A 24,048-nucleotide genomic window follows, 5' to 3' on the forward strand; every position below is an offset into this window, starting at 1 on the left:
AAGCTCTCTTAAATGTTTCAATGTATGACAAATGTTTCAATCCGTGTTTCTACAAACAATGAAAAATTTCAACTTAAAATCACAAGTATAAATGAAGTATACATTTTAAGTTGGAATTACAAGCTTGACCTTGACTCTAATAGACCAAATTTTAAAAATGTGACAAGTCTTTAAAACACAAATATTCATAGATTCATTAACACAAAATATTAATATAAATACTAATTATAAATCTTCCAGAGATTGCATCGAGAAACTTTTTGGGTCAAGTATGACTGTCCATACAATGGCCAAGAAGACAGCAACCTCCAGGCTTTGAAAGATACTTACACACACGTAGGAAACCATTACATCATCATACACAATTTGGGAATTCATTCATAGAGAGGTGGCAAATGATATGGCCTAGGAAGCTGGCAATATTCTTGTCTGTGACCGTGACTGGTACACACTGAACCCTAGTTATGCTTTGTAACAGGACTGAACCTAGAGAAGGCAGTGGTCACACAGCTCATGTCCCTGGCTCTGAGTCATTATCATGAGCTCATTTTTTTCCATCCACATGGAAGACGGCAACTTCTACCCAGACTGCCACATCACATGGTTGGATTTAGCAGTTATTTGATTCTTAAGATATTTCAATATATTTCCCAAGGCACTCCAAAGAACTTAGAAATTGATAAAATTCTGCCTTCTTTTTTTTTTTTTTTTCTTTTTGCGGTATGCGGGCCTCTCACTGTTGTGGCCTCTCCCGTTGCAGAGCACAGGCTCCGAACGCGCAGGCTCAGCGGCCATGGCTCACGGGCCCAGCCGCTCCGCGGCATATGGGATCCTCCCAGACCGGGGCACGAACCCGTATCCCCTGCATCGGCAGGCGGACTCTCAACCACTGCGCCACCAGGGAGGCCCTGCCTTCTTTTCATATTCTTCCTGACTGATGAGGCCATACAGATATTAAAATGATACCAGCTGCTCGCTCATGGTTTTGTCTGACTCTGTGCTTGGAAACAATACACTATATTTCTTCATTCTAGTCTTTAAACAAGGTCAGCTATTGTGCGGCAAGGGTAGGAAGTTGGGGCGAGAAGCCACTGGTCAGACTTCTCTCCCTTGCAGTCCCACCTGTGTCTGCAATGTCCGTACTCCATTCTTCCAGACCCAACTGTTGTTCTGAAAAGGCATGTCAATCCACCACTCAACAAGTAATAGTTGGGACTTCCCTGGTGGTCCAGTGGTTAAGAGCCCACCTTCCAATGCAGGAGACGCGGGTTTGATCCCTGGTTGGAGAGCTAAGATCCCACATGCCGCAGGGCAACTAAGCCTGCGCACCACAACTAGAGCCCACATGCTCTAGAGCTCCCGTGCCGCAACTAGAGAGCCCTCATGCCGCAACAAAAGATCCACGTGCTGCAACTAAGATCCGAATCGGCCAAATAAATAAATATTTTTTTAAAACAGCAAGTAATAGTTGATTAGTGCCTACTGTGTTCTCAGGGCTGGGAATACTTCACTGCAAAAGGGAGAACAAAGTCCATGCCCTCATGAAATTTACATCCAGCCATATTCAGCAGCTGTGTGTGAATTTGAAATCTCCTTTTCTATCATCTACTACCAGTCTTGCAACAGATGAAAATTATTTGCATTGTCCTTGAGAGTTTTGTATATTTGGACCTAACCTATACAAACTTACCTCATATATCATCTTCATGGTTTGGCCCTTTGCATCTGGGATAGTGCATCAGAGAACTTGAAGAAAAGTCTCTTCCCTCTCTTTTTTCATTTTCCCAAGTTTTAGATTCCTGAAATATTCACAGATTCTCTAAATTAAAAAAAAAACAAGACTTTTATGGACTTTCTGTTCTGAATTAACTTAAGTTTGATGCTTCCAATCCTTGGAGTTAGGTACCAAGAAGTCTGAAATCAATGTAGAAGATCAGCCACTTGGGCTGACAGATGAAGCAGTCAATTTTACTCTAAGAGATTTTATTGGTCTTTGTTTCTTCTTTCTTTCTTTCTTTTTTTAAAAAATGAACATTTAGACCATTCTGACTAGGAATATCTTAATTTCTGGAATCACTATAGTCTGATGAGTTTAGTCCTGGAATGGACTTTGTAAAATTTGGGTGATGAATCGCTCTGATTACACATGGAGTGGTATTGCAAGGCAGAAAGCTGAAAATAAGCATTCCAGAAGGAATAAAGCCATCTGAATATAATATTAGAAGATTTTATGATATTATATTTCTAGGTAGTTTGGACTTCCTGAGTCACTTAAGAAACAATTTTCTTTCCATCAGGAAATATCTTAGTCAGGTCTCTTTTTGTTGCAAGTGAGAGAAATTAATGTAAACTTATTAAAGTAAAAGGAGATATTTTATAAGCAAGGCAGGATGACCTGCTAGAGAAATTAGGTGTTTTCTCCCTCCTTCTCTATGAGGCAAGCAAAAAGTTTGCTCCTCTATTTTGGAGGCCTGATATATCCATCCTTTGCTCTTGGAGAGAAGAGGATGTTTTAAAGTCGGTTTTATTGAGATAATTTATATATAATAACATTTATCAATATATAAAGTACAGTTTGATGAGCTCGACAAAGAGATACAGTCATGTAACCACCATTGCAATCATGATACAGAACATTTCTATCACCCCCAAAAGTCCCCATATGCCCCTATACAATCAATCCCCTCCTCAACCCAGCTCCCTGATACCCTTGCTTTCTGTCATAGTTTTGCTTTATGTAGAATTTAAATCTAAATGAATTGTGTAGAATTCATTTAAATGAATTCTATAGCATGTATTTGTTTGTGTCTGACTTCTTTCACTTAGTATAATTCTTTTCAGATCATCCATATTCTTGCATATTTCAGCAGCTCTGCCTTTTTATTGTTGAGTGGTATTCTATTGTACACACATACAACGATTTCTTTATCTGTTCATGAGATGATAGATATTTGGGTCATTTCTAGCTCTGAATAAAGTACATACTTTTGTGTGGACTTATTTTTCCATTTCTCGTGGGTAATTACCTAAGATTGAGATTGTTGCATCTTTAAGTGCATATTTAATTTGATAAGAAACTGTCAAACTTTCCCAAAGTGGGTGTAGCATTTTGCATTGCCAGCAGCAATGTATGAGAGTTTCAGTTGTTCTACATCCTCGGTATTGTCGGTATTGTCTGTCTTTCATTTTAGCCTTTCTAGTGGGCATGTAGTGGTATCTCAATGTGTACCCCCTGCCCGAGTTTTATTGAGATATGATTGACATGTAGTATTGTATTAGTTTAAGATGTATAACATAATGATTTGATATATGTATATATAGTGTGAAATAATCATCACAATATGTTTAGTTAAAATCCATCATTTCACATAGTTATTATTTTTTTCTGGTGATGAGAACTTTTAAGATCTACTCTTAGCAACTTTTGAAGGTATAATAACAGTATTACTAAAACAGTACTACTAACTATAGTCACCATGCTGTACGTTACATTCCCAGAAGTATATATCTTATAACTGGAAATTTGTACCTTTTGACCACATATAAAGAGGTCAATTTCACTCTGAAAGGTTTTGTCAATCTTTCAAGTTTCCAAAATATTTAGAACTTAGAAATACTGCTCTTCATATGAGATCACAAGTAACAAAAGACACTCTTATACTCAGGCCCACAGTGAAAAAACTAATAGTAAAACAAGTTGAAGTAATTAAACAATAAGATTTGAAAATCAGTTATTGAATGTAGAACTGGAAGACTGTACTTCAGGAAAATGGAAAATGGGATGGCTGCGATTCCACAATCAGACCAGGCCCAATAGTAACTGTAATAACAACAGAGCTTAGCTATGAGAATTTTCCACAATGACAGAACTTTAAAAACATGCTTTTATATTAACTAAAGATATTCACAGTTGAAACTGCCAAAGCTTGCTTAATACCATATCTCCCTTCTCAATATTTAAAATCCACAGGATACTCGGATCTCAGTGAACATTTGATGGTTGGAGAATAACTGAAACAGTCAGTTCAAAGGTTCTCCCCTACATACTTTGACTTTAAGACAAAATAATCTATAAACTCGGGACAATGTTGCTTTCTCTAGAAAAACCTGACTAACATTGATCTTTGTCAGTGTACACTTGGTTCTTTACTTAACTCTTATCAGTGGCCAGAAAAGGTAACATACTTGAATTTATCCAGTGTCAAACTATACAATCTAACACTCAATGTTTCCCAGACACTAGGCATATTAGATGTTAGCAATGTAGTCTTTTATTTTGTCACATCTTAAAGAACTTTACATTTTCAGGTACATGTCAAAGATGCTCCCAGGTACTTCCTTCTTCTTGGCAAGTAAGCAAGAAAATAAAACTTTCTCTAAGCAGCAACTTGATTCTTTTCAAAAACTGAAGACTTTGGAAGCTGGTGGCAACAGCTTCATTTGCTCCTGTGACTTCCTGTCTTTCACACAGGGGCAGCAAGCCCTGGCCCAGGTCCTGATCGACTGGCCAGAAGAGTACCTGTGTGACTCTCCATCCCCCGTGCGGGGCCAGCGGGTTCAGGACACCCGGCTCTCGCTTTCTGAATGCCACAGGGCAGCCGTGGTGTCTTCCGTGTGCTGCACCCTTTTCCTGTTGTTCCTGCTCGTGGGGGTTCTGTGCCACCGTTTCCATGGACTGTGGTACATGAAGATGATGTGGGCCTGGCTCCAGGCCAAGAGGAAGCCCAGCAAGGCTCCCTGCAGGGACATCTGCTATGACGCCTTTGTGTCCTACAGTGAACGGGATTCCTACTGGGTGGAGACCCTCATGGTCCAGGAGCTCGAGCACTTCAGACCTCCCTTTAAGTTGTGTCTTCACAAGCGGGACTTCATTCCTGGCAAGTGGATTATCGACAATATCATTGACTCCATTGAAAAGAGCCACAAAACCATCTTTGTGCTTTCTGAGAACTTTGTGAAGAGTGAGTGGTGCAAGTACGAGCTGGACTTCTCCCATTTTCGTCTCTTTGATGAGAACGACGATGCTGCCATACTCATTCTGCTGGAGCCCATTGAGAAAAAGGCCATCCCCAGCAGGAAGGGTTTCAGTTGAAGAACAATTCTAGTTTTTAAAGGAAAAATATCTGTAAAATGAAATACTCTCAGGTTTCAAAACTCAGCTCTATGGTGATTCGGAGTTTTACTATTATCATTTTGCATAGACACTAATAAATAGTATTCTTCAAAAGTTACAGATGTTATTGAAATCTCTTCAAAGAAAATTTTTGAAGAATGAGCATTTGCGTACAACGATCTGTGTATTAGTGCAAGGATTACAGCAGATTTTCATTAAGTGACTTTTGACGGTTATATTTATTATTTTCTCTATTACAAAATATTTTATGTGAACAAGACAGTGTTTTTTGATAACTTCGTTTTAGAATTTCAGTCAGATTCTCAAAAAATAGATACCATGAGAGTTACTTTTTACCGAATTATCTTTTCATACTGTGTTCATTTTCTAACTTAAAAAAAACCCAAACACGTCGTGTAGGCAGTTAGAGGAGGTCTTATACTGCAAAGAAGCTAAAGGCGTTTGGAGTCTCACTTGGGATTTGCCACTTGGCTCTGAGCCATATGAATTGAGGCAAGTTCTTTAGTCACTTGAATTGAAGGCGTAATAATATCAGAACTATTTATTTCACGTGTTATTATGAGACTCAGGTGAAAAGATTTATGTGAAAGTGCTTCGAAAACGTGAAGAACTGAACACGTATAAGGATGTGCCTGAGTAGAAGGTGCTAATAGCTTTGCTGAGAGTGTAGAGAAAAATTCACTGCATGTAGATGACACTGGTAGTAAGTTGTGGGTAAATACATAATTTCTACTTAACTTTGTCAGGATATTCTAATCAACTTTGGGATTACAAAGCAATAGCATCAGTCAATCTAGGCAGCTTATCTAGAAAAGATACATAGAGAAAGAACAGAGGTTTTCAGTTTCAGGGCAAAAAATTGGAAAGAAGTTTTCTGAAGGACACACTTGAGAAATCATGAGGAAGAGAGGGGGAGATTTTGAAGTAATAAGAAGAAAGTGTTTCAGACAGCTGGAGAGCCTGGATGGTCAGGGATGCAGAGAAATGTCCCCACGGTAATCAGTAAACTGTATAGAAAAACAGACTTCATCCCCTCAAGTTCACATTCATGCCTATAGGCTAAGTTTGCCTAAGGCTGGAGCCTTTGATGAAGACTAGGCATGTGGAATAGGGTAACACAAAGAACCCTGGGTTTAGGGTAAAATTCTGGTTTCAAATCTCAATTCTGCCACTTAGAATTTGCATGGCATTTCCTCCTGTGTCAAAGAGGAAATAGAATGCTTCTTCAGCCTCCAATCTCAATTTGGGAAGGTCAAATGTAATTATGAAAATAAAATATAGTTTATGAATAGTAAGGCAGCTTAATTTTGAAAAGGGAGCTAGTTTCCCTTAAAAACATGTCTCACTAGTTTCTGTGGCAATGAAGAAAGCCAATCTAAGGCTGTTCGTTTTGGGAATTACCCACTTTGAGAAACAGGGGTGGAAATGCGCAAGGGAAGGACTTAGGTTCAAAACCTTAGACATAAGGAAGGGGGAGCCCACATCTTTTCAGGGTAAGAGCAGGGATGGGAGGTGGGTGCTAGGGAAAGTCAGCGCACCACCAGGGGACCGCCACAAGATTGATTTTTAAAAAAAATCTGGGCTGTCCTTATCTGCTCTTCAGGCAAAATCTTGCTGCGTTGGTTTGCATAGTGACTGGTGAGTTATTTTAATGCAGGAGAGAATAGACTTGCGGGTGGAAGTGGACCCTGGAGATATAATGACCGGGAAATTGTGTTTAAAAGGTCGTGGTCGGGGTGGGAGGTGAATGAGAGGCATGATTCGTGAGCCTGAATTTGGGCGTCCAAGGACGCAGAAGAATGGAGACGGCGTGTTTCAGGGCAGTAAGAGGCTCCGGGTGCCCGAGGCTTCAAGGAAATACTGGTTGGGTAATAAGCCTTCTCGTTAGTTTCGAAATCTAACTCTGTGCTGGGGGAATCCCACACGGAGGCCTTAAGCATCTCCCCACACCCTGGCCCCAGCGCCCGCCTCCGACCCGGGCCGGGCACCAGGCGGCGGTGGGGTAGCACCTGGGTCACGTTCACCCGACGGAGCCCGCGGAAAGGGAGGCGGCGGGCCCCAGGCCACAGGTGCCAGGCGCGCTCCGCAGAACGGGTAGTCCCCGGACCCTGGAGAAGGGGGCGCCGGCCACAGGCAGCGTCCCCGCGCACTCTTCCGGGGCGCGGGCAGGTCCCGGCCGGAGGCGGCAGAAGGCGCGGCCTGGCGGCGGCTGCGCAGTCTCCGGATACATCGGGCCGAAAATACGCTCGGTGGGCTTCCTCACTCCGCAGCCTTTCCCGGACCGGGCGGGCAGGGTCCCAGGGTGGCCGAGGCGCGGACGCGGACGCCGGGCATCCCCGCTTCCCAGTCGGCGGCACCCGGGACCCCAGTCGTGCGGCGCGGGCCCGGGGAAGGGGGGAGTCCCCGACCCCGAGGCCGTCGACGCTCCTGCAGCCCCGTCTGCTAGGCCTCGCACGGGAATGTGGACACCCGCCCCGCCGAGGTGAGAGAAGCGGGGGCCTCACGGAAAGGGACGGGGGTGTGGTCGAGGTTCGCCCAGCCCTTGGCGTCCCGGTGCCCGCGGGCCGTGGCGGGGCCGTCCAGCCTCCGAGGGGGCGCCGCGGGGAGCTTCCGCGGGCTCCGCGCTGCGGGCGGCCACGTTCCGGGAGGCGCGGTGGCCGGTGGCTCCGGTTCCCGAAGGGCCGCCCTCTCGTCGGAGGCTCAGGGCGCCCCGGTCGCCCCCGCCCCTTCACTCGGAGCGGCGGTGACGAGGTTCAGGTAGAGGCTTTCAAGGTTGCATAGGTGCGTCCTGCTGGCGGTGCGTCTGCGCTCACTGCTTACCGCTGGGACCCGACTTCCAAAGATGGGATTTCGGCCACCAGGGCTCAGCAATGGGACGGGGTCAGGACTCGCATCTGCCTAGGACTCTCGCTCCCCAACCCCGAGCCTGGTCTCTGCTCTGGGGTGGGCTTCATGCCATTAAGACTTCGTCAACGTCTATAAATGGCAACTTGTGCTTGGAACTTGGATGTCAGCCAGGATAGTGTTTTTCCTGTTTGGAAAAAAAAGGGGGGGCGGTGCTGGGAGAGAGAGAGAGAAATTGTTCCGGGTGTAAACAATTCAGCCGGGTGAGATGCTTGTAATCTTGTGGAAGGTCTTGTCTGCACTGTTACTAACTCAGATCTTTACCAAAAAGCAACTGGGAGATAGGATGGCTGACTTGAAAGTAGACACACACACACACAAAAAAGGCAAATATCCTGACCTGATTATTTGAAAATGACTTATTCACCGATATTTAAGTTTCTTCTTCCTGTTCTAAGCAGAGAACCTTTGTGTCTTCTTTAAACTTTTTATAATGTATCAATTTTATGAAAATTACCTGAAGTTGACAACATGTTTTGGAAGTTTCTAAGCCATCAGTTATTTTTTTCCATTGCTTTACTTAAGAATTTGTCTTGGTTAGTTAAATATCTTGTTTTGATTTCAGTGATTGAGCATAATTTATTGTATGTGGCACCTTGGGTGTGACCTTATAAAGATATTTCAGTAAATCTAAGTTGTATTTACTCCTCCCAAATAGGTTTGCTTGTCAAAAAAAAATTTTTTTATCTCCACAATGTCATTTAAAATTTACATTACTTTTTCCTCATTCAGGAAACCCATGTCTGAGTTTCTGAGTGCTGTCTTTCTTATCTGTCGTTACACTAAAAAAATCCACTCGTTGCTTCTTGTTGCCTACTCTTACCTGGTTTATTTTCCATGTGTTGAAGAACATTTGTTTTTGGGTACTTCTTTCAATGAAGGTCTACAAATGTCTGAAAATGTCTTATCTTTACTCTTGGATGATTATTTAAATGGGTATAGATGTCTAGACTAAGAGGTATGTTTACTCAGCCCTTTGAGGCTATTATTCCATCGTTTTGGGGCTAGATGAGGAATTTCTATTCTTTGGGATTCAATATGCATTTATAATTTGTAAATTTATGTTTTTCTTCAGTTCTGAAGAATTCTTAGTTATTATATCTTTTAATATTTGGATCCACACCAGCATATGTGACAGGCCTGGGTTTTGATTTCTTATGGGAGATTTCTAGGAGGCTAGCTTCTAGCCAGGTGGAGACCCTGGGTCAGAGGGCAGAGGTTTTTTTTTTTTTTTTTTTTTTGCGGTATGCGGGCCTCTCACTGTTGTGACCTCTCCCGTTGTGGAGCATAGGCTCTGGACGAGCAGGCTCAGCAGCCATGGCTCACGGGCCCAGCCGCTCCACGGCATGTGGGATCTTCCCGGACCGGGGCACGAACCCGTGTCCCCTGCATCGGCAGGCGGACTCTCAACCACTGCGCCACCAGGGAAGCCCAAGGGCAGAGGTTTTTGAGGCCCCTGTTCACATATGGCGTAGCCTCTTCTCTGCGCTTGGCTTTATGGAGAGCCCACTGTCACTTCTCTACCACGTGCTGCGCCACGAGTCCTTCTCCAGTCTGGCTTCACCCAGGCATCTCAGACCTTGCCCTAGAGTGGGCGTCTGTCCCTGGTTTCACTCTGGGCCACAGGGCTTCAACTTCCTCTCAGCTCAGTCGGCTCTAACACCAGGTTTACTCCTCAGACTTCCATCCTATCCCGAGCCTTGGACTAATAATTCCTCAGCACTCTGGCAACTTTCTGAATTCTTTAAGCGGATGATTTTTATACTTTGTGCAGATCCACAGCCTTTGTTAGATCTGACTCCACTCCATCTAACTTGAGCCATCGCCTTCCCTTTCTCAGTGTCTTACATTGAGGAGTTCTCTGCCCCCTCCTGTAGTGTATTGGGGAAATGGGAGGAGAGACAAGTAATTCTGACCTGAAGTGTCAAGTTGTTAACTGTAGTTTTAGCATCATCCATAATTATTATTTGTTGAAAACCGACCATGTAATAGGTATCATATAATATGTATATGAAATAGCCCAAGATCTCTGCTCTTATAATTTTTACGTTTTAAAGAGAAAAAGCCAGGAAAAATAAAAAATGAACGTATTTGACCTTAAATCTTAGCCAAAAATTGGTATAGATTTCTTAAGATTTGTGCAATATGTTACAAAGTGGAAAAAATCAAGTAAATTTTGGTTCTCCAATGCAATTATACTAAGGGGATTTTTTTTTTCAACAACTGATTAAGCAGAAAGACAGTGGGATAGACATAGTGCCAAATAGTAATAGCCATTTCATCTTAACCCTGTCAGTTTTAGAGGTGGGACAATGCTAGATCTGTGGCCTCTGTGGGTTAGTTTCTGTTGTCTGCTGTTTCTGCTTTTCTCATGCTTATCACCTTGCTTTCGTTAGCGCCCAGTTGTTTTTCATTTTTTACTGGACATTCTATTTGAAAAACTGTTTCTAGAAAGAAATCTAAGGGCTAGGATGATGTTTTATTCTTCTGGAGAACATTTTCCTTTGCTTCTGTAGGTACCCATGAGCCCTAGCGTTCCAGAAATAATCTTAGTCCATATTCAGAGATGGAGGCTGCCCGAGCCATCCAGATAAATCAAAGCTGTGCTGCAACCTGTGAGGACTTATTTTCCTCTAGTTCAGCCTTGTCTATCCCGTCCATGACTGCCCCAGACCTGAACATTTGACTCCCTGCTTCCTAAGGCTGTCAAACGTGCTCTGCTGCCTGTCACACTGTGCTTACTGTGTTCAACGCAAGAAAAGACAAAACTGAAAATTCTGGCAGAGAATGTGAAACTATAAAAATGTCATAGCAGAAGTGGAAAGGAACCAAATAGAAATTATAGAGATGAAAACTGTAATAATCAAAAAATGTAAAAGCAGTGGATGGATTTAACAGTACATTAAACATAGCTGAAGAAAGGAAAAGAAACTAGAAAATAGATCAGAAGAAAATACCTCGATTGAAACTTGACGAGACAAAAGTATGGAAAGAACAGAAGAGAAAGAGACATGGACAATACAGCTAAACTAGTGTTTAGGTGAAAATTCATGACCTGAAATGGATATATTAGACATGAAGAATGGCTGAAAATTAATGAGGAAGCATCTATCTCAGGAAATTAGAATGAGAACCGTAAAATAAATCTGGAGAAAGCAGAAGGAAGTAAATAGTAATATGAGTAGAAATTAATGAAATAGAAAATAAATAGAGGCTCTATAGAGTGAGAAGTTGTTTATTCAAAAATGGTGATAGGACTTTCCTGGTGGTGCAGTGGTTGAGAATCTGGCTGCCAATGCAGGGGACACAGGTTTGATCCCTGGTCCGGGAAGATCCCTCCCACATGCCATGGAGCAACTAAGCCTGTGCGCTGCAACTACTGAAGCCGTGCACCGCAACTGCTGAAGCCAGTTCGCCACAACTACTGAAGCCTGTGTGCCTAGAGCCCGTGCTCCACAACAAGAGAAGCCACTGCAATGAGAAGCCCGTGCACCGCAACGAAGAGTAGCCCCTGCTTGCTGCAACTAGAGAAAGCCTGCGCGTAGCAACGAGGACCCAATACAGCCAAAACTAAATGGATAAAATAAATAAATTTTTAAAAATGCTAATGAAAATGATAAACCTCTGGCAAGACAATTGAGAAAGAAAGCAGGCACAAATATCATCTAAGGAATAGAATAGAGGTGCTGCAGACATTAAAACAATAAGAGGATGTAAGCAACTATGTCAGTAAATTTGAAAATTTGGAAGAAAATGATAAATTCTTTGAAAAACACAACTGACAAAAGAATAAAAAGAAAATCTGAATCATTCCATAGCTGTTAAATTAATGTATTTAACAAAAACAAACAACAACAAAAACTGTATGAGGACATTAGGAGAAAGAAATTTGTAGGGCAATTTTACTTCTGAATATAGATTCAAAAATTCTAAACAAAATATTATAGATAAAATCCAGCAATGTATAAAAAGGATAATGCATCCAGACGAATGTGGGTTTATTCTAAAAATGCAACGTTGCTTTAACACAGACATTTATCCATTGTAGTCACCAATATTTATTAACAAAGTGAAGGAGGAAATGTTCTTATCTCAGTAGTTACAGGAAGAAAAAAAAATTTGATAAAATTCAACATTCACTAATCAAGACAATGAAGTAAAGGTATAAGGATTGGAAAAAGTAAATAAAGCCATCATTATACCTGGATGATATGATTGTGTATGTAGAAAATTAAAAGGAATCTACAAACTGTGAAATTGCTGAATTAGTTTTGCAAGGTTGCTCAATGCATGATAGATATGTAAAGCTTAATTGAATTTCTCTCTCTGTATATATAGGTATATGCCACATATAAGTAATAATACTATTTTCAAAACTTCAAAAGTATCAGATGCCTAGAAATAAACCTCACAAAATATACTCAAGTCCTCTGTGTAGAAAATCATAAGACATTATTGTGATAATGAAGACCCAAATAAATGGAAAGATATATCATGCTCATGGATTGAAAGATTCAATATTGTAGTGATGTCAATAATTCCAAAATATCTATAGATTCATGGCATTGCCAGTTAAAATCAATGGGTTTGAGCTTCCCTGGTGGCTCAGTGGTTAAGAATCCACCTGCCAATACAGGGAACATGGGTTCAAGCCCTGGTCCGGGAAGATCCCACATGCCACGGAGCAACTAAGCCCGTGAGCCACAATTACTGAGCCCGAGTGCCACAACTACTGAAGCCCGTGCACGTAGAGCCCGTGCTCTGCAACAAGAGAAGCCACTGCAATGAGAAGCCTGCACACTGTAGTGAAAAGTAGCCCCTGCTCACCACAACTAGAGAAAGCCCACGTGCAGCAACGAAGTCCCAACGCAGCCAAAAATAAGTAAATGTATTTTTTAAAAATCAGTGGGTTTTGTTTTTGAAACTGATAAGCTGATTCTGTAATTTATAAGAATATGCAAAGCACCAAGACTAACTAAGACTCACTTAAAAGAAGAACAGGGAGGAAGGCCTTGCTCTCCTGGATATGAAGATATGTCATATATTTAATATAGTGTGTTACCGGTACAAGGATAGACAAATAGACATTGGATCAGATTAGAGATCCCTGAAACAGACTGACCCTTAGATGGACACGTGAGTATTGGCAAAGGTAATACTGTTGATTGTTTCCCCAAAATGATCTTTTGAAAAATGTGCTGAGTCAAACACTGCTTCCTACACTTAGTTCACGGCAGATGAGAAGGTTCTGATGGTCTGATTGTCCCTCCGCCCAACAAACCACCTTGCTCTGCCTGGGGTTCTCAGCACCCCTTCCACCTGCTAGTGCCAAGTGCAAGACAGGTTGACGAGCATGGGACCTTTTTCTTTTGGTTAAAGAGCATGCTCCTCCTGGAGCTGTATTCAGTGAAAGTTGTTCAAGGAGAGCTGTGGTTTGGCACTGTGAGATCTCTAACGGGGGCATCAGGACAGGCAAGGGGCATGCTCCAATATAAGATCTGAAGTATACAAATACGAGGTTGTAAATCCATATGGTTAAGCCTAGCCCTTTGCTTAAACTGCTTGCTTTTTCATCCTCCCTCATTCATTTACTTTCATCTTTCAACCCACGTTTGGTCCTGCTGCATACTCCTAGATGGTACTGTGCCTTTAAGTCATTGTTCAGTGGCGGTCTGTTGCTGGATGAGTCAGGGAATTCATTTTTTTATCCTTATTCATACATTCCATTTCCCTGTCAGTTATTTCTTGGTGTGTGTGTGTGTGTGTGTGTGTGTGTATGCTCATGCTACATCTTACAAAACGTTTCTCAAGAACTGGAATTAAGCTATGTTGTCAAACACAATCACTCATTTGAGCCTCTTTTCTTTGTAGGTCAGATCACTGGACAATGCCACCTGCTTTGTGGACAGTGTGGGTCTTGGGGTCTGTAATCAGCCTCCCCAAGGAAGGAGCCTCTGATCAGGCTTCTTCTCTGTCCTGTGACCCCACTGGTGTCTGCGATGGCCGCTCCAGGTCTTTAAACTCCATCCCCTCAGGGCTCACAGCAGCTGTGAAAAGCCTTGACCTGTCCAGCAATGAGATCACCTATGTCAGCAACAGCGACCTGCGGAGGTGTGTGAACCTCAGGACTCTGAGGCTGGGGGCCAATGAAATACACACAGTGGAGGAAGATTCTTTTTTTTCCCTGAGGAGTCTTGAATATTTGGACTTATCCTATAATCGTTTATCTTACTTCTCATCCTCCTGGTTCAGATCCCTTTCTGCCTTGAAATTCTTAAACTTACTGGGAAATTTATACAAAACACTCGGGGAAAGACCTCTTTTTCCTCATCTCCCAAATCTGCGAATCCTGAAAGTAGGAAATAGTAACAGCTTCACTGAGATTCAGGAAAAGGATTTCACTGGGCTAACTCTTCTTGAGAAACTTGAGATTAATGCTCCAAATCTGCAGACGTATGCGCCAAAGAGTTTAAAGTCAATCCAGAACATCAGCCATCTGATTCTTCATCTGAAGCAGCCTGTTTTACTGTTGGAGATTTTTGTAGATATTTTAAGTTCCTTAGAATATTTAGAACTGAGAGATACTAATTTGAACACTTTTCATTTTTCAGAGGTATCCATCAATGAAACGAATACATCCATTAAAAAGTTTACATTTAGAAATGTGCAAATCAATGATGAAAGTTTTATTGAAGTTGTGAAACTGTTTAATTATGTTTCTGGAGTCTTAGAAGTAGAGTTTGATGACTGTACCCATGATGGAGTTGGTGATTTTAAGACATGGACTCTGGACACAATTAAATGCCTAGGTGACGTGGAGACATTAACAATACGGAAGTTGCATATTCCACAGTTTTTCTTATATCGTGATCTGAGTAATATATATTCACTCACAGGAAAAGTTAAAAGAATCACAATAGAAAACAGTAAGGTTTTTCTGGTTCCTTGTTTACTTTCACAACATTTAAAATCATTAGAATATTTGGATCTCAGTGAAAACTTAATGTCTGAAGAAACCTTGAAAAACTCAGCCTGCGAGCATGCCTGGCCCTTCCTAAAAACCTTAGTTTTAAGGCAGAATCGTTTGAAATCATTAGAAAAAACTGGAGAAATTTTGCTTACTCTGAAAAACCTGACTAACCTTGATATCAGTAAGAATAATTTTCATTCAATGCCTGAAACTTGTCAGTGGCCAGGAAAAATGAAATATTTGAACTTATCCAGCACAAGAATACAAAGTTTAACCCGTTGCATTCCCCAGACACTGGAAATTTTAGATATTAGCAATAACAATCTCGATTCATTTTCTTTGATTTTGCCAGAACTCAAAGAACTTTATATTTCCAGAAATAAGTTGAAGACTCTACCAGATGCCTCCTTCTTACCTGTGTTATTAGTTATGAGAATCAGCAGAAATATAATAAATACTTTCTCTAAGGAGCAACTTGATTCTTTTCAAAAACTGAAGACTTTGGAAGCTGGTGGCAACAGCTTCATTTGCTCCTGTGACTTCCTGTCTTTCACACAGGGGCAGCAAGCCCTGGCCCAGGTCCTGATCGACTGGCCAGAAGAGTACCTGTGTGACTCTCCATCCCCCGTGCGGGGCCAGCGGGTTCAGGACACCCGGCTCTCGCTTTCTGAATGCCACAGGGCAGCCGTGGTGTCTTCCGTGTGCTGCACCCTTTTCCTGTTGCTCCTGCTCGTGGGGGTTCTGTGCCACCGTTTCCATGGACTGTGGTACATGAAGATGATGTGGGCCTGGCTCCAGGCCAAGAGGAAGCCCAGCAAGGCTCCCTGCAGGGACATCTGCTATGACGCCTTTGTGTCCTACAGTGAACGGGATTCCTACTGGGTGGAGACCCTCATGGTCCAGGAGCTCGAGCACTTCAGACCTCCCTTTAAGTTGTGTCTTCACAAGCGGGACTTCATTCCTGGCAAGTGGATTATCGACAATATCATTGACTCCATTGAAAAGAGCCACAAAACCATCTTTGTGCTTTCTGAGAACTTTGTGAAGAGTGAGTGGTGCAAGTACGAGCTGGACTTCTCCCATTTTCGTCTCTTTGATGAGAACGACGATGCTGCCATACTCATTCTGCTGGAGCCCATTGAGAAAAAGGCCATCCCCAAGCGTTTCTGTAAGCTGCGGAAGATCATGAACACCAAGACCTACTTGGAGTGGCCCGCTGATGAGACGCAGCAGGAAGGGTTTTGGTTAAATTTGAGAGCTGCAATAAAGTCCTAGGATCCTTCATTAAGGGTCAGGCTTGGTCTGTTGATGATCTATCACTAGTTATAACTAAGTCCATTCTGACCGCATTATATGTAAACTATATGAATGAGGACTTGCTTACTGAAACAACTAAAACTGTTCAAAAACTGCTACCAGATTGGAAAAACATGGCTCTGGGCTTTTCTTTATCCTATGAGAGAATCATGATCTCACTGCATTATTGATCTCTGAATTATCTGTACCAATTGACTTAGTTCATTAGGAAACAGCAGAAATGAGCAGAAGATTTCAAATGACTGTGTCCGTCAGCTTTCTGCCAGGAGACTCATCCATGTCTGTAGAGGTCGTTCTCCATCTCCCCAACTATCCCTTCTGTGCCTGACGGCTCTCAAGAGCAGTAAGGCAAAATGTTATTGCTGTTCTTAGAAAAAAAGTGCTGTGTGTCCCCAGTAAGCTTCACAGGATACAGAAAAACCTAGAAGGTGTATTTTCATATGAACTGGATCTGTCTTTCTCAGTATTTGATAAGTTTCTCCAGCCATAGTTGCTTGAGAGAGGGTATATAACCCAAGATGCAGTAAATTATGTATTTCTATGAAAATGAAACTATTGAAATAAATACTCTGTTTTGAAGAATTTGAAAGAAGCCCCCTATATCCCTGACTCAGATCTTCAGCCTTTAACTATGTGTGAAGTTCTAATTAGTGTGTGGTTACTCTGCTTTCAGCCCCATCTTCTAGTCGGCTTCCCTTGCATCATGTGGCTTTTTCCTTCTTTGAAAAGTCTTGTTTCTGATTTTTTCTCTTTCTGAAACATTATGAAAGTACGTATGAGCTAAATAGATTTTAAAGCAAGTATAGACCTAGAGGTTCCTCACAATGACTCAGAAATATTTGATACACAATAATTTAAAAGATAGATATTACTTCCATGTGTTAATTTTTAGAATCTAGATAATAAGACATTAAATTTAAAAGTGAGGAGCTATTTATAGACTTCATGCAACTCACTCCTTAAGCTGGGAACCACATGTGAAAGGAAGGGACCTTGCTCAGTCTTCAACCAGAACTGGGTCTGTGTGGTTAGTTGGGATCTGGAATCAGAAGGACCTGGGTTAGTACGCATGTATCTTTGGGCAACTCAATCTGATCCCAAATATTGTCCTGTCCTTAAGATAAGGATAATAATAAATACATCGTAGGGTCTGATGTAGATGTCAATGTGCAGTAATATCAGTAAAGTGCTGGCATATGCCCCTGGATGAGGACCAACCCTATAAGAATGGGTACCATGGGGTACTCGCACAGGGTGACAGGTGCCTGTGGTAGGTGTTAGCTATTACTATTATTTTCCAAGAAGGAATTCCTCTTATGTATTATGGTTTGTAAATGAATGTTTTTGTGTTAACGGGTACTAGCAGGGATCTAGGGTATATTTTCTGTCGTTTGCAGAAAGTTATCCCAAAGAAATAAGTTCATTAAGTGCAGGACAGGCTTTAGTCCTTGGGAAACCCAAACAGTGGGTTCTTCTATCTCACACAAACTTCTGGGAGAGTGTAATGGAGTACCCAGCCTAAGAAAAAAATAGACAAGTTCAGGAGAAGGAGACTTGAGATGCCACAGAAACCAAACACAAAATGGACTTTTTGCTTTAGTCCTCTATTTCCTTCCTACATTAAGCACAACGTTAATTGTCATGAGAACCAGACAAATTTAACGTGGACTTGACCTGTAGATTTAATTTCAATAATTTAAACAGCAATAGAAAAGCTTCATAGTTAATTGATAGATTTAAAATAATATTTTTAAAATAATCTGTTTTTCTCATTGCAAGTATTAAATTGTAGAAAATTTGGACAAGAAACAAAAGCATATAAAAGAAATTAAGAATCAGCTCTTATCCCTTTACCTTGAGATAACCACTGGTAACTGGGTAGTATATACATATTACTTCACAAAACTGAAACTAGGTTTAATTTATTAATTTATTTAAAATTAATTTATTTAATTTATTTTTTGGCTGCGTTGGGTCCTCATTGCCGTGCGCGGGCTTTCTCTAGTTGTGGCAAACAGGGGCTACTCTTCACTGTGGTGCGTGGGCTTCTCGTTGCAGTGGCTTCTTTTTGTGGAGCACGGGCTCTAGGCACGTGGGCTTCAGTAGTCATGTTACGTGAGCTCAGTAGTTGTGGTTCGCGGGCTCTAGAGTGCAGGCTCAGTAGTTGTGACGCACGGGCTTAGTTGCTCCGTGGCGTGTGGGATCTTCCCGGACCAGGGCTCGAACCTGTGTCCCTGCATTGTCAAGTGGATTCTTAACCACTGTGCCACCAGGGAAGCCCCTGAGATTAGAGTTTAAATGCCTAAACTGTGTAAAAGAAATAGCATCTTTATTTTTTTCTGATATTGTTTAGTAATTATCTAACATTTCTGAGGGTCATTCAGAATTCCATGAAGACACACGCTGGTTTACTTGCCCAGAGTCCTAAAGGGTCTTCACTCAGCTCTCCATAAAAGGCAGATGGCAAATACATCAGAGGTGAATTTAAGGGCTCTGCTACAAAAGAAAAACTAATTTTTAGTTGGTGCTTTATCCAGCTGTGAGGTTTTTTATTTGTCTGTAGCCTGTAAGTTCAAGAATCTCGATTTATCTCTTTAATCCTTGCACATGCCTGGTACATAATAAATATTGAATTGTTGAAATGTTTGCTGAGTAGAGAAATAAAGCAGAGTTAAATCTTCTAATAATCTGGATGATGAGCCAGTTGTAATACTGAAGCACTGAGCAGTTTCAAGAAAGAAAATTACCAACCAGAAAAATCTTAATGTGAGTTATTGTCATTACAACTACAATGGAATTTTGTATAGCATTAAGTACGTTGCTGATATTTTTTAAAAGTTTATTGAAGTATAGTTGATTTACAATGTTGAGTTAATTTCTGCTGTACAGCAAAGTGATTCAGTTATACATATATAAACTCTTTTTCATATTCTTTTCTATTATGGTTTATCACAGGATATTGAATATAGTTCCCTGTGCTATACCGTAGGACCTTGTTGTTTATCCATTCTATATATAATAGTTTGCATCTGCTCACCCAAACTTCCAATCCAACCTGTCCCCACTTCCCCTCCCCACTGGTAACCACAAGTCAGTTCTCTATGTCTGTGAGTCTGTTTCTGTTTCATAGATAAGTTCATTTGTGTCATATTTTAGATTCCACATATAAGTGATATCATGTGGTATTTGTCATTCTGTTTCTGACTGACTTCACTCAGTATGATAATTTCTAGGTCCATCCAAGTTTCTGCAATGCGTCGCCAATGTTTCTGACAATAGATTTGTTTCTTTTCTACTTCATACAAGTGTAATGTCTTCAGGTATTGCAGAGTAGATGTCTGGTGTGATTTAGACAGTGTTGGCTGTTTAACAAATGACCAGTAATTAAAAATGAATTAATTTGGGGGAGTTCAACATATTCTTGGGTTAATTTGTTCTGACTGGTCTTCCCAATTCTGTTAATTTTTGCTTTCTTGCTGGATTAATTCATTTGTTCAGCAAATATTTATTGAGTGCCTGTTATGTGCCAGGTGCTGCTCCAAGTGCTGGAGAGATAGTAGGGAACAAAACATAAAATTCCAGTCTTCATGGAGGTGAAGGCAAACAGTAAACAAATGAGTCTATGATATGATTTCAGGAAGTGCTGTGAAGAAAATAAAAGTAGAGTATGGCCATTGATTGACTGTGTGTGTGTGTGTGTGTGTGTGAACAGAGTGGCACAGAAGAAGAGAGTGCTTCTCTACCCTTTAGTGCAGCCCTTGGGCGGGCTGAGTGCATGGGGCAGCCCCAGGAAACCCGGTGTAGCTCTGGCCCATTGAGTGGGCTGCAACACACTGGTGCTAGAGGCTTCAGGAGTGATCTCTACACAGAAGGGCTCTGTGGTGCCAAAGCTGCCACATGGTAACAAGCACAAAGAACAGAAAAGACTCTGTCCTTAAACCATAGATTTAACAACTCTGCCTACTTCTTTGAAGATGTTGAACTGATAAGGTATTTGTTGTAACTCAAAGTTGTACGTGAGGAGTACTTTGCAAACCTCTGAAACACGCCTCAGATGAGATCACTGTAAGCCAAAGTAGAGGTGGGATGTCCTCAGTGGGTTGTACCAAATGTGTCAGATGCTATGATTAGAAAATGATTGTAATTGGAGGGATGCAAAGCACGCTTTATTTGTTTATTCCATTGCTCAGCTTCTCTTTAAATTCTTTCCACACAAAGTGCCAGTTGTTATTCAGTTCTCTAAATTCTTGGGGTCATCTCTAAAATTAGAAAAGAATATCAATATTAAATGTAGGATTAAGGATTAGAAAATATTTCAACATGCAATACATTGCTTCCGGGTTAGGTGTGCCATGCTATTCCAGCCCTAGTGAATAATTAATGCCTTGGACGATTCCTATCACCACGGGTTGCCAGGCCACCAGACAATAAAGCCAGTCCAGGATTTGTCCATATGAAAAGTGTGTGTGGAGGAGCTTCAAGACAGCAGAAGAGTAAGAGGCGGAGATCACCTTCCTCCCCACAAATACATCAGAAATACATCTACACGTGGAACAACTCCTACAGAACACCTACTGAACGCTGACAGAAGACCTCAGACCCGCCAAAAGGCAAGAAACTCCCCACATACCTGGGTAGGACAAAAGAAAAAAGAATAAACAGAGACAAAAGGATAGGGACGGGACCGCACCAGTGGGAGGGAGCTGTGAAGGAGGAAAGGTTTCCACACACTAGGAGCCCCTTCACTGGCGGAGACTGCGGGGGGAGGGGGCGGAAAGCTTCGGAGTAGCGGAGGAGAGCGCAGCAACAGGGGTGCGGAGGGCAAAGTGGAGAGATTCCCGCACAGAGGATCGGTGCCGACCGGCACTCACCAGCCCGAGAGCTGGTGAGGTCAGATCCCAGGGAGAGGACTGGGGCTGGCGGCGTGAACACAGCCTGAAGGGGTTAGTGCACCACGGCTGGCCGGGAGGGAGTCCGGGGAAAAGTATGGACCTGCCGAAGAGGCAAGAGACTTCTTCTTGCCTCTGTGTTTCCTGGTGCGCGAGGAGAGGGGATTCAGAGCGCTGCTTAAAGGAGCTCCAGAGATGGGCACGAGCCACGGCTAAAAGCGCGGACCCCAGAGACGGGCGTGGGACGCTGGGGCTGCTGCTGCCGCCACCAAGAAGCCTGTGTGCAAGCACAGGTCACTATCCACACCTCCCCTCCCTGGAGCCTCTGCAGCCCACCACTGCCAGGGTCCTGTGATCCAGGGACAACTTCCCCAGGAGGATGCACAGCGTGCCTCAGGCTGTTGCAGCATCACACTGGGCTCTGCTGCCGCAGGCTTGCCCCGCATCCATACCCCTCCCTTCCCCCGGCCTGAGTGAGCCAGAGCCCCCGAATCAGCTGCTCCTTTAACCGCATCCTGTCTGAGCAAAGAACAGACGCCCTCCGGCGACCTACACGCAGAGGCGGGTCCACATCCAAAGCTGAACCCCAGGAGCTGTGCGAACAAAGAAGATAAAGGGAAATCTCTCCTAGCAGCCTCAGGAGCAGCAGATTAAATCTCCATAATCAACTTGAGGTACCCTGCATCTGTGGAATGCCTGAATAGACAACGAATCACCCCAAATAGAGGAGGTGGACTTTGGGAGCAACGATATATATATATTTTCCCTTTTGCTCTTTTTGTGAGTGTGTATGTGTATGCTTCTGTGTGTGATTTTGTCTGTATAGCGTTGCTTTTACCATTTGTCCTAAGGTTCAGTCTGTTTGTCTTTTTTAGTTTTGTTTTTAGTATAGTTTTTAGCCCTTGTTATCATTGGTGGATTTGTTTTTTGGTTTGGTTGCTCACTCCTTTCTTTTTTTTTTAATACTTAAATTTTTTTAAAAAATAATTTTTATTTTAATAATTTAAATTAAATTAAATTAAATTAAATTTTATCTTCTTTCTTTCTTTCTTTTTCTCCCTTTTATTCTGAGCCATGTGGATGACAGGCTCTTGGTGCTCCAGCCAGGCATCAGGACTGTGCCTCTCAGGTGGGAGAGCCAAGTTCAGGACATTCTTCCACAAGAGACCTCCCAGCTCCACATAATATCAAATGGTGAAAATCGCCCAGAGATCTCCATCTCAATGCCAAGACCCTACTCCACTCAATGACCAGCAAGCTCCAGTGCTGGACACCCTTGGCCAAACAACTAGAAGATAGGAACACAACCCCATCCATTAGCACAGAGGCTGCCTAAAATCATAATAAGGCCACAGACGACCCAAAATGCACCACAAGATGTGGACCTGCCCACCAGAAAGACAAGATCCAGCCTCATCCACCAGAACACAGGCACTAGTCCCCTTCACCAGGAAGCTTACACAACCCACTGAAACAACCTTAGCCACTGGGGACAGACACCAAAAACAACGGAAACTATGAACCTGCAGCCTGCGAAAAGGAGACTCCAAACAGTAAGTTAAGCAAAATGAGAAGACAGAAAACCACACAGCAGATGAAGGAGTAAGGCAAAACCCAACCAGACCTAACAAATGAAGAGGAAATAGGCAGTCTACCTGAAAAAGGAATTCAGAATAATGATAGTAAAGATGATACAAAATCTTGGAAATAGAATAGTAAAGATGATCCAAAATCTTGGAAATACAAGAAACGTTTAAAAAGGACCTAGAAGAACTGAAGAGCAAACAAACAGAGATGAACAACACAATAAATGAAATTAAAAATTCTCTAGAAGGGATCAGTAGCAAAATAACTGAGGCAGAAGAACAGATAAGTGACCTGGAAGATAAAATAGTGGAAATAACTACTGCAGAGCAGAATAAAGAAAAAAGAATGAAAAGAATTGAGGACAGACTCAGAGACCTCTGGGACAACATTAAACATGGGAACATTCGATTTATAGGGGTCCCAGAGGAGAAGAGAAAATGAAAGGGACTGAGAAAATATTTGAAGAGATTATAGTTGAAAACTTCCCTAACATGGGAAAGGAAATAGTTAATCACATCCAGGAAGCACAGAGAATCCCATACAGGATAAATCCAAGGAGAAACACGCCAAGACACATATTACTCAAACTATCAAAAATTAAATACAGGGCTTCCCTGGTGGCGCAGTGGTTAAGAGTCCTCCTGCTGATGCAGGGGACGTGGGTTCGTGCCCCGGTCCAGGAGGAACCCACATGCCATGGAGCGGCTGGGCCCATGAACCATGGCTGCTGAACCTGTGCATCCAGAGCCTGTGCTCCACAACGGGAGAGGCCACAACAGTGAGAGGCCCGCGTACTGCAAAAAAAAGAAAAAAAAATACAAAGAAGAAATACTAAAAGCAGAAAGGGAAAAACAACAAGTAACACATAAGGGAATCCACATAAGGTTAACAGCTGATCTTTTAGCAGAAACTCTGCAAGCCAGAAGGGAGTGGCAGGACATATTTAAAGTGATGAAGGAGAAAAACCTAAAACCAAGATTACTCTAACCAGCAAGGATCTCATTCAGATTTGATGGAGAAATTAAAAGCTTTACAGACAAGCAAAAGCTAACAGAATTCAGCACCAGCAAACCAGCTTTACAACAAATGCTAAAGGAACTTCTCTAGGCAGGAAACACAAGAGAAGGAAAAGAGCTACAATAATAAACCAGAAACAATTAAGAAAATGGTAATAGGAACATACATATCAATAATTACCTTAAATGTAAATGGATTAAATGCTCCAACCAAAAGACTTAGACTGGCTG

General features: G+C 42.2%; 3 protein-coding genes across 6 annotated transcripts in view; 2 read left to right on the plus strand and 1 right to left on the minus strand.

Moving 5' to 3' along the window:
• The first annotated feature begins 4,291 nt into the window (after window positions 1-4,291).
• On the plus strand, window positions 4,292-5,359 carry LOC308619608 (toll-like receptor 2). Its single transcript, XM_081238593.1, has one exon. It carries the CDS (start codon window positions 4,313-4,315, stop codon window positions 5,090-5,092), a length of 780 nt encoding a protein of 259 aa, XP_081094719.1. The 5' UTR covers window positions 4,292-4,312; the 3' UTR covers window positions 5,093-5,359.
• A 1,360-nt stretch (window positions 5,360-6,719) lies between these two features.
• TLR2 (toll like receptor 2) lies at window positions 6,720-19,161 on the plus strand. 4 transcript variants are annotated; one of them, XM_081238560.1, is made up of 2 exons: window positions 6,720-6,772; window positions 13,910-19,161. In XM_081238560.1, exon 2 carries the CDS (start codon window positions 13,926-13,928, stop codon window positions 16,281-16,283), a length of 2,358 nt encoding a protein of 785 aa, XP_081094686.1. In that variant the 5' UTR covers window positions 6,720-6,772; window positions 13,910-13,925; the 3' UTR covers window positions 16,284-19,161. The 4 variants fall into 4 exon arrangements, with proteins under 4 accessions (XP_081094686.1, XP_081094684.1, XP_081094687.1 ...); XM_081238558.1 differs by lacking the exon at window positions 6,720-6,772 and adding an exon at window positions 7,052-7,616; XM_081238561.1 differs by lacking the exon at window positions 6,720-6,772 and adding an exon at window positions 7,635-7,891.
• A 1,508-nt stretch (window positions 19,162-20,669) lies between these two features.
• The window catches only part of RNF175 (ring finger protein 175), a 65,322-nt gene continuing 61,943 nt past the window's right edge, over window positions 20,670-24,048 (minus strand). The window contains 2 exon segments of the mRNA XM_081228148.1: window positions 20,670-20,796; window positions 20,799-20,800. Coding sequence (XP_081084274.1) covers window positions 20,681-20,796; window positions 20,799-20,800 — 118 coding nt within the window. The 3' untranslated portion in view covers window positions 20,670-20,680.

Source organism: Mesoplodon bidens (genome assembly GCF_964165515.1).
Source record: "Mesoplodon bidens genome assembly, chromosome: 1".
Lineage (NCBI taxonomy): Eukaryota > Metazoa > Chordata > Mammalia > Artiodactyla > Ziphiidae > Mesoplodon > Mesoplodon bidens.